Source organism: Lepidochelys kempii, chromosome 7 (genome assembly GCF_965140285.1).
Source record: "Lepidochelys kempii isolate rLepKem1 chromosome 7, rLepKem1.hap1, whole genome shotgun sequence".
NCBI classification, from domain to species: domain Eukaryota; kingdom Metazoa; phylum Chordata; order Testudines; family Cheloniidae; genus Lepidochelys; species Lepidochelys kempii.
Genome location: NC_136386.1, coordinates 106,787,981 through 106,801,315, shown reverse-complemented (window position 1 = coordinate 106,801,315; position 13,335 = coordinate 106,787,981). Strand labels below are relative to the sequence as shown.

Sequence of the window (13,335 nt, the reverse complement as noted above, 5' to 3'; positions counted from 1 at the left end):
ACCAAGGAAGATTCCATGGTACCTGAAAGATTGGCACTGGAAAAATATGTATTGGATTTAACTTGTGGGAGTACACCCACAGAGCTGAATCTAAAAGAAACTGTCATTAAAGTACCTGCAGAAAAAACTGAAGACTCTATGGGAAAGGACAGAACAGAGGAAGTGCAAGTTATAGCAACGAGTGCATCACCTGAAGCGTTAAATGAGGCAGAAGGGATGCTATTGAACTTCGATGATAGCAACAAGCAGGACAGGAAGGATGCCAACTGGGGGCGTGATTTCAAAGAAATCAGCTTTTCAGACAAGACTTTAAGCAGTGACATAAATGAAAATGCTGTGGAAAAGCATCTGAATTCAGAGAGTCATTTGAAAGTAGCTGAAGATAATTCACTCTGTTTCCAGTGTGAACCTGAACAACAAATGAACAAAGAGAAAGCAATTGCCACACACGACTTGTCCTCAAAGTGCAGCTTTCCACTTGTGGAAACTCCACAGTTAGGCAGGGAAGAATGCCCTCTGACTTCTGATCATTTTAACTCTGACACAGAAGACAAAACTTTAGCCTTGCTAGGCTGTAAAATGACTGAAAAGGTTTGTTCAGTTAATGCACATGGTTCACCACTTCTGCACTCTCAGGACAGTAATATTATGCAAACTAAGCAAGATGAATCCTGGGAACACACTTTTGCTCAAGACGCTATATTGGAGTTTGAGTGCAAAACGAAGCATCAAGAAATGTTTCAAAGCAATGAAGGGTCTGAAGAAAATATACAGACTCCCAAATCAGAACTTGAACATCAGGGCTTAAGTGAATTGATAGGAACTACTGGCTGTGTTGCACTACACACAGCAAAAATTCAGGAGGCCTCGTGTATTTGTGAAAGCAAAGAATGGACCAGACAAGTAGCGGAGGTGCCTAATAGTGATCCTGCGTGCGTATCTGCAACTGTTGTTGAACATAGCAGTGCTGTAGACATTAAAGAAAAGAATGAAATTAAGCAGAAGGACTGCAGAGCTGAAGTGGAAAGCTGTGTAGATGATAAAGATTTGGCACTGAAAAAGGAATGCACATCTGACACACCAAAGCAAGTTCAGCAGGAACAAATTGCTGCAAAAGGTGACAAAAGTATGCGAGTGGCTCATTCTGAAATCTCTCAAGCATCAGCAAATACTGTGGAGTTCAGTCCCCAGCAAAAGCAGTGGAGTTTAGAAGAATCCCATGATAGCAGCATAACTGAGAATAAACAGCCATCCGAGAGTGACAAAGATGGCTCTCCAGAGACCCTTAAAAGCTGTATTAAAGAAAAGCAAGAAATGGCAGATGTTTCAATAACCTTTCCACAAACAGAGCAAAGAGAGAGCCTGAACTTTGCTGCCAGAAATAGTCAACAGCACATTTCAAATATAGGGTTTGAAAAACACAAACACCAAAGCAATCTGAAAACTGTCACAAGTACTGATGAACAGGAACATAAAGAAATGGCTCAGAAAAATGAGCATTTAGTGGAGTTAAGTTATCAGAGTGACTGTCAGGACACATGCAGAAGCAAATCAGATATGTCTCTAGACATGACAAGCAGCCCTCAAACAGCACCTTCTGTGCTAGAGCCAGAGCCATTCAAATATAATCCTGATGCAGTGCCAGGGGAGGACTCAAATAAAAATACTGCTTGCTTGAAAGGAAACATGTGCAACACTGAGCATTTGCAGAATATTTCTGATCTGAAGGTAGCTACTTTGCAAGACTGCACTCAGCAAAGTAAAACTGACCCAGAGGCAGAAGGAAATCGCTTCAGTAGGCAGATCACTAGCAAGCCCAAGCAGGAGAATAATTCTTTGATCTCAGTCAGTCATCATGAAGAAGCGTGTCAAGATGATGCATTTTCAAAAGAATCTGACATAAATGAACAGCCAGACAGCATATGTAAGACAGCAGACAATACTAATGTAAGCAGTGCTGGTGCTATTGACTGTATTCCAGGGGTACAGAATTCAGTAAGTGTCACTGAGATACCACAGACTTCGCTAACTGGTATTGAAATAACCTGTTCTGATGATGACTCTGAAGAAAATATATATGAAAAAAACAAGAATGATACTCAAATACCTAGTTCAGAAAACCAAGAAAAAATGCAATTGGTGGTGAAAGGCTCAGTTCTAGAAACAAAAAAGGATCTGATTTCAGACAGTGAAATCATCCCAAAAGTTGAAAATATAAAATTAAATTTTGAACGGGACTCTTCTATCGCAGAGACAAGCAATCGGAAAGTAGATGCAAATTCAGGTGCAAAGGAATATCCTTGTGAATTACAGGAACACAGAGAAGTGGTGCCCAACAATGCTTCATATACATTCAACTGCATTAAAAAAGCCGAGAATGAGCATTTGCCTGCTAGCTCTGAAACGGAAGAATTCCCAATTCTTTCTACATCGACCTTTGCATTGGATCATCATAGTGAAGCTAGCCAGCAACCTGAAAACTCTAAGAATGACGGTATTGTGGGTGAGTTACTAAATAATAAGCTGATAGTTAAAACATGCCAAAATGTCTTAGAAGCTGCTTCTGATTTGCAGAGTACAGCTGATGCTACCGTACCTGTGCATTTAAAAGATATTTCACCAGGGATAATAAGCACAGCTGATCAAAACAGCAGTGAAGCAGCCCATTTAGAAAATACTTCCATGAAAGAAACAGGTATTCCTGGCCAAAGTTTCCAGTGTGAAGGAGAGAGTATTTCACCCATACCAGATTCTGCTGATGCAGGGCAGTTTGCAGGAAACTTATCACAATTTAATTTTGAGAAGCTGAAGAAGGAGATATCTGCAATTAAAACTAAAGGAACAAAAAGTGATGTAAACTTCAAAGCACAGCAAAGTGTCAGTTCAACGGAGCCTCTGTTCAGTCTTCCTAGCCTAGGAGAGAGGCTGCTGAGTCTTTCATCTGCTGGTAAACAAGAAGGATGTAATGAGGAAATTGCAACAAATATCTGTGTAGATGACAAGTACAGGAAGATCTTAGAAAACTCTGGAAGTGCAGAGAAAACTGAAAATGTTTTGAAAGAGAATAATAGCATAACCAAGACAAAAATAAATATTTCCAAGCAGATGGCAGAAAGGGAGAATGATGTTCCGAGCTCCAGGACCTTTGGCGCTGATGCCAGCTTTCCTGATTTCAGGGAGCATCTCAGTAAAATATTTGAGAAACCTGTGCTCAATGATCTGAATGCTGAATTACCCCAGCTTTCATCTGAAATGTATGCAGGCAGTCGGCAGAGTCCCATGGTTAAAGTTATACCTGTTCTGCTAAGTGCTGAGAACTTTTCAGAGCCTAACACAGTAGGTGAAGGAGTTGATGGAAGCATCAATAATGCAGGACAAGAAAGTGACTCAGAAATAGAGAGACAAGAGTTGCCTTTGGATTCTGAGATTTTTAGTAAAGTTCCCAAAGAGAAGTCAGCACAGCAAGAAGACATGCTCAGAGAACTAAAGCTTCCAGAAAACGAGGAACATAAACAGGCAGGTACCTTTTCAGAAAAGAAAGTTTCCAAATTGGATGGTTCTAAACCTGTTGAACTGCCTCTTACGAATTTAAGAAAGCTGGACAACAAAACTGACAGCACAAAAAGCAGTAAGATGGAAACAGAGGAAGGTACACATACTAGCAGTATGAATGCTGGAGCTCCTGTGGATCAAGAGATAGAAAAGCTGGAATCTGATTCATCTGATGGGGCCGAAACTGAAAACGTAACTGCATCTTATGACAATAAGGACCAGCCCACTATTCCTGGGACCTCTTCAGAAGATACAGGCACCGTTCCAAAGAATGATTTAGAAAGTGCTGCCATCCCAGAGGCAGAGGAATGTAATTTAATTGTACAATGTAATGCAGAATCAGAAGATCTGATATCTTCTGAAAATCATTGCCAGGACTTTATGCCAAATGAGCAGAAGAAAAGTAAAGATTGTCACCCAAGCACTGTCAATGGTACCTGCAACATGTCAGCATCAACAGTTGTTCAAGGAGACCTCTTCAAAGCTGACATGAAAAGAGATGATCTTTGTATGTTGTCTGGTGAAACCCAAGAGAAATCCACTCACAATAATGTTGTGCATGAAATTAAGTCTCAGGATGACACATGTATGATGCTGGATGCTTTGGGAAGTAGAAAATGCCTGGAAATATTAGGAAATCTTCAAGACCCACAGCAGGGAAAAGAAGCAACAATACATGGATTAATAGATCACGTTAAAAATGAATTAAGCCACGATGATCATTCCCAGGCTGACTTTAAACATGAATTCAGCAGTGTGACTAAGGGGGATGTGAAGGAAGAAAGTGACACCACGTTCAGCATAGCAGAGGCAGAAGCTTCTATATGTGAGCAACTTGGAGACACCCCTAAAACAGGTATTACAAGGACAGTATTAATTAGTGAATGTGATGCAGCTTTGAAAGCAAGCATTCAAGATCAAGGGACAGATACAAACCAGCATTACTCAGAAACTATTACAGGGATGGAGCCAGAAGAGGATTTTGTAAGTACAGATTTTAATGTTGCTTCTGAAAATCAATGGAGCAAGATGCATTCAGAACATGACAGCTCACCGCTGGATGCCGAAGAAAAGATACCAACCCCTTCATTCACTGAGCCTAAGAAACATCACATCAATGAACTTCTGGACATGGTTACTGAAGGATTACCTACAGAAAGGTACTTACTTTAAATTAATTTTGTGAGACAGAGTTGTCATTGTCCTAGGGTTGCAGAGGGATATATTTTACACATATAAATCTGTTGTTTGTGATGCAGGTTTTCAGGTGGGCATGGTTCCCATTGACTTTAGACTAAAATTTGGTCTCAGTAGAAGACATTTTAAATCGCTTGTAAGGTCTAAATATAATAGAAGTGACCTTTTGGGACTTGTAAAGACCTTGATTTTCAACAGCTTCATTGACCTTTCCGGTTCTTAAACTCCTCTGTAGTGATTCTGTTATGACCCCAATTTTCACACTGCATTGCCTAAAGTTAGTGAAGTAAATTAAATTTAGAAGCCTTAAATAGGTGTGCTTTAGTTGAAAAATTGGGCCTGCAGTGTTTTCCTTGTAGACTATAATCTGAAAGTTAAAAAACTCAGCTGCCTTACAACCTTGATTACTCTAACCTCAGTTATCCTGATCCACTGTTGTTCAGAACGGTCCCATTCCCTGATATATTGAATAGTATTTGTATTACCACAGCATCTAGGAGCCCTAGTCATGGAGCAGTGCCTCACTATGCTAGGCATTGTACAAACCCAGGGCAAAAAGATGGTTCCTGCCCCAAAGAATTTATAATCTAAATAGAAGACCGACAAAAGATGAATACTTTTGGGGTGCGGGGGAGTACACATGCTAATTATGTTAACAATGCCCTTGATTGTTTGATAATATTCAGTGTCCCCAAAGACATTCAATTAACTGAGGTTGCATTTGTATATTATCTGTGTACTATGTTAGGAGTTCATATGTGTAGCTTTCTTAAGGGTTTGTGTATGTGCAAAATATTTTGTTGGGAGCTCAAGAATGCCTCAAACATGGTTTTTATTTTAAAAACGGTAAATGAAATTTGTTTTCTTCTGTGCATTTTGAAGAAATTTTGAATTTCTAGTATGAGCACAGATGTTAATTCAAAAGAATATCAACCTATAACCTCTTTACCACTAACTAATCATATCACTGCTTTTTCCATAACCTCAGCAACTTCCCTGAGCCCTGTCATTCTCTTCTTCCTGTACCTGAAAAGGATGCTATAGCTGTAACAGCCAAGGCCACCTCACATGAGGCAAGAGATGACATCAGAGTAGAAAGGTACTGTGAAAAGCTTAAGTATTTCAGAGGGCAATAATGCTCTATTTAGATGCATTCTTTCTTGGTATTATAGATATGAAAAAGATGTAATTGAATAGGAAGGAAAAATAATGTTTATCAATGCCACATTGTTTAAAGTTGCCATGGTAAAACAGTGATATGAGGGGAAAATTAAGGTCTCTGTCCTCCATCCTTTAATATTGCCCATTATGGTGGAAAAATAAGGGTTTTACTTCCTTTCTATGTAATTCTGGGACAGAAGCTCAATACAGCATACTTTTCTGAACAAAATATACACTTAAAAAGCCATCAAATTATGATAAGGTTTAATAACAAAATTTATTTTCTTTTGGTCTCCTTAGAAATCTGTTTATAAACTGATAGGATAAAATTAGATCCCAAGTTTCATAATCTCTCTCTTGAGCTTGTTTTCCTGTGCGTGTGTCTTTTTTAAAAAAGGATGGAGGATGCATAGTATAGTCATTTTCAAATTTACCATACCAACTGTCTGCCTGGTCTAAAATAGCTCAGAAGCCAAGAAAGAGTGTGTGTATGTGTTTAAATTAGGGTGGGTATCATTCTTTAAATTAATACCTGTGGCAAACAGGGTGAGGTCTTTGGAACAGCTGTTGGCAATTCATAAGTTATTTGCTTAATACTTGCATATGCTTGAATTCATTGTCACCTGTTTTTCCAGTATGAGTATTTTGTACCAACAAGCAGCTGCTACTTCTGTAAGCACAAATGTAACTTTTATATCTATATGACTGTCAGTGCATGTGCTATACTGTGTGCCGAGCAATTTGAAATCTGTGTGAGTGTAGATTTCACAGAACAAGGACTTCCAAAGGTAAAGAGGAGACCCTGCCTTTGTTTAGTCTTGTTTCTCATAAGAATATGCAATTATTAAAAAAGAGAGCTAGAAAACATCTATTGAGCCAGCTAGTTTATCCCCTGTTGTTTTAGTGTATTGACCAGTCCATTTTTAGATAACTCAGGAACAGGGGCTTCCTTTATATTCCTTGGCAGATTGTTCTACAATCCAGTGGGTCTCATTCTTAGCAAATATTTCCAGATATGCAGCCTAAAACGTTCTTTGTTTAATTTCGTACTCTGTCCCATATATCCCCGTCTCAGGATCTTCTGCCTCAAAAAAGTGGTATCCGTTTATCCCTTTGCTATAGTAAATATCCAGGGTAAAGTTTGCAGACATGAGAAAATGGCACATGAATTTGGGCCTGCGATGTTTATCTGCGGTAGGGGCAGAGGAGATTCTAGTCATGAAAAATCCCAAACCAGGGTATTTGAGTGGAAATAGGTGTTTTGTTAGGAAAAGGAAATTGGTGTGTCTTGTGTTACGTAAGGGGTGGTTTTCAACCCTCGTCAATTCCAAGATAACTTATAGTGAAACTTCAGTTGTGTTAGGTAGAAGGGGCCTAAATTATTGTTGTTTATTTAAGCACCTTCTTAGAAGATGGAATTCTTAATTTTCAGGACCTTCCTCTACTTTCTGGTTCGGGCAGGGGCTAGGTGGTTGCTTCTGTGGTGGTAGTACAAGTGGGAGATCCAAACAGTGCCCCTATAACAACCAGGAAGAGTCCCAACCTATGCTGAGACCTTGCCTGGGTAAAGGGGATATTCCAGCCCCAGTGCCTTCCTCTCTAATATCCACCATGGGTTGGCGTGATTATTTTCAGGAGAGTGGGTTATGCCAGAAATTCTTGTGCTTCTGGGGGAAAGTGGAGCAAAGTGCTACTAGTAGAAACAGGAGGGTTGTGTTGGCAGGTCTCTGATGCAGACCAAGCTGTTGGTGACTACAGACGCTTAAGGAGAGGGAAACTATCCTCTCTTTCCTCTTCTCCAGGGGCAGCAAACTTCTTTTACTGGCTCCTGCTGTATTGCCAACTCTTGCCATTGTTTGGAAGTCTCATAACATTTGTGGGTTTATTTTAAAGCCCCAGCTCCTGGAGTCTCGTGATGATTAAATGGAAGGGAAAAAAAGTTAATTTCCTGCCTTGTGGCTGCAGAGAATAGCTCAATAATATCACTCCAAAGGCTCAAAAACCAGGAGCCAAACAAAAATAACCCAAATTTTATTATTTTCAAAATCCCAAGCCAGTCCCATGATTTTGGAGGGCCTGGATTCCGAGTTTGGAATGCATGGGGTTGGAATCACTTCGTGCTTAGCAGATGGCTACTCCATCACCCTCTACTTTCCTCCTGCGTGTTCTTTACTGGGGAAGAAAAGGAGATATACGTAGAAAAGGCCTGAACATGCCCCCAAACTGCAGACCACAAATCCTCAGCACTATGGAGTGATAGCACTTTCATTAGATGAGGCCTTTTTTTTTGCTCAAGAGAGTACCAGAATAGCATCCTGTGCTCTTGTTGCTGCATAGGTATGCTGAGGGAAGAGGTTCCCTATACAAAGGCACTTCCTGTACAAGTGCAACGGAATAACATAGGCCTATATATACTTAGAAATCATTGCACCTACCACTGATATGCAGAGGAGTTATTGAGCAGTGCACCACAGCCATTTAGAACAAGATATGAAGAAAATTCTATATCCAATTGAAAAGTGGTATGGGCATTTTTAGATACATTTCTGTAACTATATGGGAATTTGGCTGGGACACCAGAACAAATATCCAATCTTGAAAAAGTACCCTGGGAGGTTTAATGATTAAATGCTGTGATGTCGTTCCCAGATGTGCTGCTTTTAGGTGCTAGGAATAGATTAGTTGATTTGGCAAAGTATCCAATTTATTAGTGGACTTCCAGACAGTTCAGAGGGTTAGAGATGCTCAGTTTACGAAGCTGGGGCTAGATTGTGTAGGTATGCAATGGGGGGAAGGGTGTAAAGAGCCACGAAGCTGGCCACAACTGCAGATATGATTGCACAATCTCCGCTGAGCGCAGTTACCCCAAAGATGAAGCTATAGCCTCCCCCTGAACCAGGCAGCAGAGCTGGCTTGTGGTGAACGATAGTGTGTGCTGCAATTCTTTCTCTTGAATTCTGCTGCCCTTGAGTGCCTTGGGAGTTCTGGAAGGCATTATGCAGTGGTACTTGTACTCCTAAATAGAGCTGGTTGGGAATTTTTCGAGAAAATGTTTGGCTTGTTTTTTGTCCGAATATGCTAATTCATTTTTGAAACTGAAATTTGTGTCAGGAAGATTTCTCGGGTAGCAGAATGAATTTCTTGTGGGGTGAGGGAGGCAAGGAAGGAACCAGAGCAAGGACTTGAACTTGGGTCTCCCACACCGCAGGGCTATTGGCTATTCTGGGGTGGGTGTCTCTTTCTTCTTGTTTTCGTTACACATCAGAATGAAAAGACACGTCAAAACCTCAACATTTTTTGCAAAATGAAATTTTTGTTTTCTAGCCAGCCCTACTCTCAATCTCTTAGGTGCTTTTGAAAATTGCACCCGATGCCTATTGAAGCTCATGCCATAATGGTGCAGACCCTGTTCCCTCCAATATTTACATTGGTTTTCGTTCTCTTTTATACCTGTATTAAGCTATGTCATTTATAAAGCTTGACAATATTGTTACATGCCAAATAAATCACAGCACTCTGTCAGAGCAGGGTAAGTTGAAAAACCCTCTTTATTCTATTTACGTAGGCCAGACAGTAATCCTATAAGTAAAATTGGCCTAGACATGTTTTTTTAATTTTCTTTCATGCACTATTTTTGCAGTTGGAAATTGGCAAGATTAGTAAGCTGTCTGAAAAGAATGTTGACTCCTTAGTAAATACTGACTTGATCTTTTTCCCCCCTGCATAGTAAATAGAGTATTAAATATTTTAACAGTCTTTCTGAGAGAGGTATGGAATGCATAGCTCTTTCTCAGATTGTGCACTCAAGTAGGTTCTGATTGCTGGAACGTTATGCCTATTTGAGTCCTGTGGTGTTTGAAAACAGAATCATTGTGTTAAAATTAATTTTGTATCTAAACTGTGATTATGCAACGCCCCCTTGCCCCCCACCGCTCCGTTCCCCACTGCAGAATTCACTATTTTGTATTTTTTACCTTCTTCAGATATTGCATTCATCTCAGGATTACAACACAGAGAACAAAAAATAGCTGAAGCTGACTTTCACATAAAACAAAGAGTATCTGATTTCATCAGACATTTTTTGTCTATTTGCCTTTCTTCCTGGCACTCCAGCATCCATATTCTTTCTCTCTGTTTTCCAGTCCATCAATCTCATTCTACCTCATAGGAATAGCCATTAGTAAAGTGTTACGTTTCTAATCACAAGGGAACTGGTCCTGTAGTCCTTACCCAAATATAACTCCCATGATATCCCTACATTGGGTCAAGTGCAGAGTAATGGAGAACCAGACCCATCATAGTATTCTGGTTAAACATTTTACCTCAATTAATCTGTTTATGAACTAAAGGAGATAAGTGCATGAAAGCAAAGAACTAACTATTTATTTACTAATCCATCCCCTGCCAGCTGCAGGTGGACCTTGCTATTTTGCAATTACACTCAAGTATATTTTTGAGAATTATACTCTTAAAATAGGTACTGAAATTGACTTGGATACTGCATATGCTTTTAAAGTTAAAAGGTCCCTTAATGCCTCTAGAGAAACATTATTTCTGTTTAATAAAATGTAAACATTCTGTTAAGGAAATGCAGTGATTGCTTTGTGATATTTTCAATGTATGAGTAGTCAAGACACCCTGACTTCTTAATTTCCTTCTTCTTTTCTTTCTTTCTCATTTATCTAAAACACTTTTGATTCTTTTATGTTCTTGTTAGTTCTCCCCAAATGCATGTTTCAACCTTGCAATTCTCCATATGTCAGCTATCGCTGCTCTCTTTGTACTCTCTTTGCAAATTTGGACACCTTGCAATTAGGTCTATTTTCCCTGTTACTAATGGAATATGTAAAGTGGGATTAGTCCCAGCCCTGAGCCCTGTGGTGGGCAATTCAAAGAAAAGCAGTTATAGACACAGTCATTTTCTCTGTGACTTTGGGTTGTGGATTCGTTCCAGTTTTTTCTGCATCTTGGCACACTTACATCTTGTTGATGCCCCCCAACAAAGACTCCTCTTCAGAGATGTTCTAAGATCCATTTTTCCCAATGTTTCCCCCTCCCTTTGCTTTTCATTTTCACTCTGATTATGCTCTGCAACTACTCCCTCCTTCTCTTTCCTTTCTCTGTTCCTGACTCTGAACCAAGGTCATATTCTCTATCCTTCCTGGCAATTCCTATGGGTGGGACACTGTTTTGTATGGAAAAGGTCAAGCATATGTATTGTTATGTTCAGAATGAGAGTCAAATGAGTTGGGTGTATAGATTTGGCCAGGCAAATGGCTCAATGCCCATATCTAAATATCAGTGACCACAATTGACAGTACACTTGTAATTTCAAGGGTAAGTGAATGCTTAGAGTTGACTCAAATTTGTGTTTGCCTCTGTGCGTCAGCCTACCTTATCATGCATGCAGATACACTCAACAGGCTGTGTGGTACTTGGAGAAGCAAATCCTGTGTAGGCAGTATGTAATCATTCTCACCTGGCACTTTGGACTAAGCACTATAATCATGGCAATTTGAATGTGACATCAGATAATTTTCAATTAGCATGACTTGTAACCTGCATGTTGATATAATGATAGGCTTTCGGTTTACAAAATATGTATTGTCCTAGGAGCTTGGAAGCCAAAGTGTGCCGAGTTCATAGCATCTGGGAGTTATGCAAAATTAGCTAAGCTTTAGCATTCAGGTAGTGCTTGCTGCTGGTGCTGTATACCTGCATGAAAAGTTCTGGATCAGTCTGTCTGTGTTACGTACTTATTGTCACAGTTTCAAGGTAATTGAACCCGTTTTGCCCCTCCAGGGTCCACTCCAGGAGTGCCCAGTCAGGTCTTAGGTCTCTAGCCATCACCTGTCTCTGGGCAGAGGCCTTTGTCCTGTTCCCTCCTGACCAGGGGTTTTGAGGCTGTACAGCTCTGTCTTACACTGTGATATCCCCAGGAAGTCAGTCTACCAGTGTATTGCTTTCTGTGCAAGGACTACGAACAGTGTATTGCCAGCAGTTACAAGTTACCACACAGCTCTTTCTAAGCAAGAACATTTATTCTTAAGGTAAAAGCATGCCAGAGAAAACCTAATAAACAGCTTTAAACATGCACCAAACATACCAGGAGTCACCCATCAGTCTCATGAGGCCCGAGTAGGCTGAAGTCTTTCCATCCCCGCCACAAGGGATGCCCCCTCCCCTCGCCTTGGACAGAAGATCCTGTCAGTTTGCTGGATCTGAAAGAAGCCCATAAATCAATTCAAGCTCATCCTTTTATACCAAGAAAACCCAGCCTGACCCAGCATATGCAAACCTCCCTATGGGGTGGAACTTGTAGGAGTTGATACAGTCTCAGGGGTAATCGCCCGCTACTGCTTTTTACTTCCTGGAAAAGCTGTAGTAAACCTCTCCCATGGAGTAGAACAACCAACTGCAGTGCAGAGATACCCTAAGTGACTTCGAAGGTCACACAGGATATTTGTGACAGAGCGGGAATCTAACTCAGTCCTGGTTAATGCTCTAACCACTGGACCATCCTTCCTTGTATAGATTTGGTTTTAGTCAGTATATTTACAGTTGCTGTGACCAGTAACATACTGGATTATTCTTGTAGTTCAACTTTGAAAAACCTCTGCACCGAGTGTATAGTGGAGACTTTAGCCACTACAGTCGAAGGCGTCTTTGCTGTTAACTCTCTAAGGATACACTCCCGGAAGATGCTGAGTGCCCTCCAAGATCAGGACCTAATTTAGTGAACGGCTAATCCCTGAAGGTGTTTCAAACATATCGGGGCGGTCTCCTCTTTTATAAGCTTGATCTCACCTCCTCCCTTTCTTTGAAGGCCATCCATTAGACTGTCTCCATCAGACCCCCTTCAGTCCTGATCTTCTTTCAGTAAAGAATCATAGAGTTCAGTAAGACTCTGGTCTCTAGAATGGTTCTACTTTAAATTCTTTCATTTCCCTTCACCACCACCTGATAAATCCCAGTGGAGAGGGCCTGGAAAAATAGGTAGGTCTTCACAGCATAGTCTGAAAGTCAACACACATTAGGCCAGATTCTCTGCTCCAGTGCAGTGATACCAACAGAAAACGTGGCACTTGGCCTCTAAAGGCATATCTATGCTGCAATAAAAGACCTGTGACACGGCCATAGCTGGCCTGTGTCAGCTGACACAGGCTTGCGGGGCTCGGGCTCCAGGGCTGAATACTGCAGTGTAGCTATCCGGGGTTGGCCTGGAGTTCAGGCTCTGAAACCTTGTGAGGGGAGTGGGTATCAAAGCCCAGGCTCCAGCCTGAGTCTAGATGTCCACACTGCAATTTTTAGCTCCACAAGCCGGAGTCAGATGACCAGGGCTCTGAGAATCGGGGCAGTGAGTTTTTTACTGAAGTGTAGACACACCTTAATGACCCGCTGGGGAATGCATTGCAGAATCAAGTG

General features: G+C 40.8%; 1 protein-coding gene across 8 annotated transcripts in view; it reads left to right on the top strand.

The window, feature by feature from the left end:
• Positions 1 to 9: 9 nt before the first annotated feature.
• TACC2 (transforming acidic coiled-coil containing protein 2) overlaps positions 10 to 13,335 on the top strand; it is a 144,814-nt gene continuing 131,488 nt past the window's right edge. For 3 of the 8 annotated variants that reach the window (XM_073354175.2, XM_073354171.2, XM_073354170.2), the window contains exons 1-2: positions 21 to 4,712; positions 5,738 to 5,848. In XM_073354175.2, the coding sequence (XP_073210276.1) occupies positions 139 to 4,712; positions 5,738 to 5,848 (4,685 nt within the window). In that variant the 5' untranslated portion in view covers positions 21 to 138. Of the gene's footprint in view, positions 4,713 to 5,737; positions 5,849 to 13,335 lie in introns of all 8 variants that reach the window. The other 5 variants (XM_073354174.2, XM_073354173.2, XM_073354176.2 and 2 more) reach the window with 3 other exon arrangements.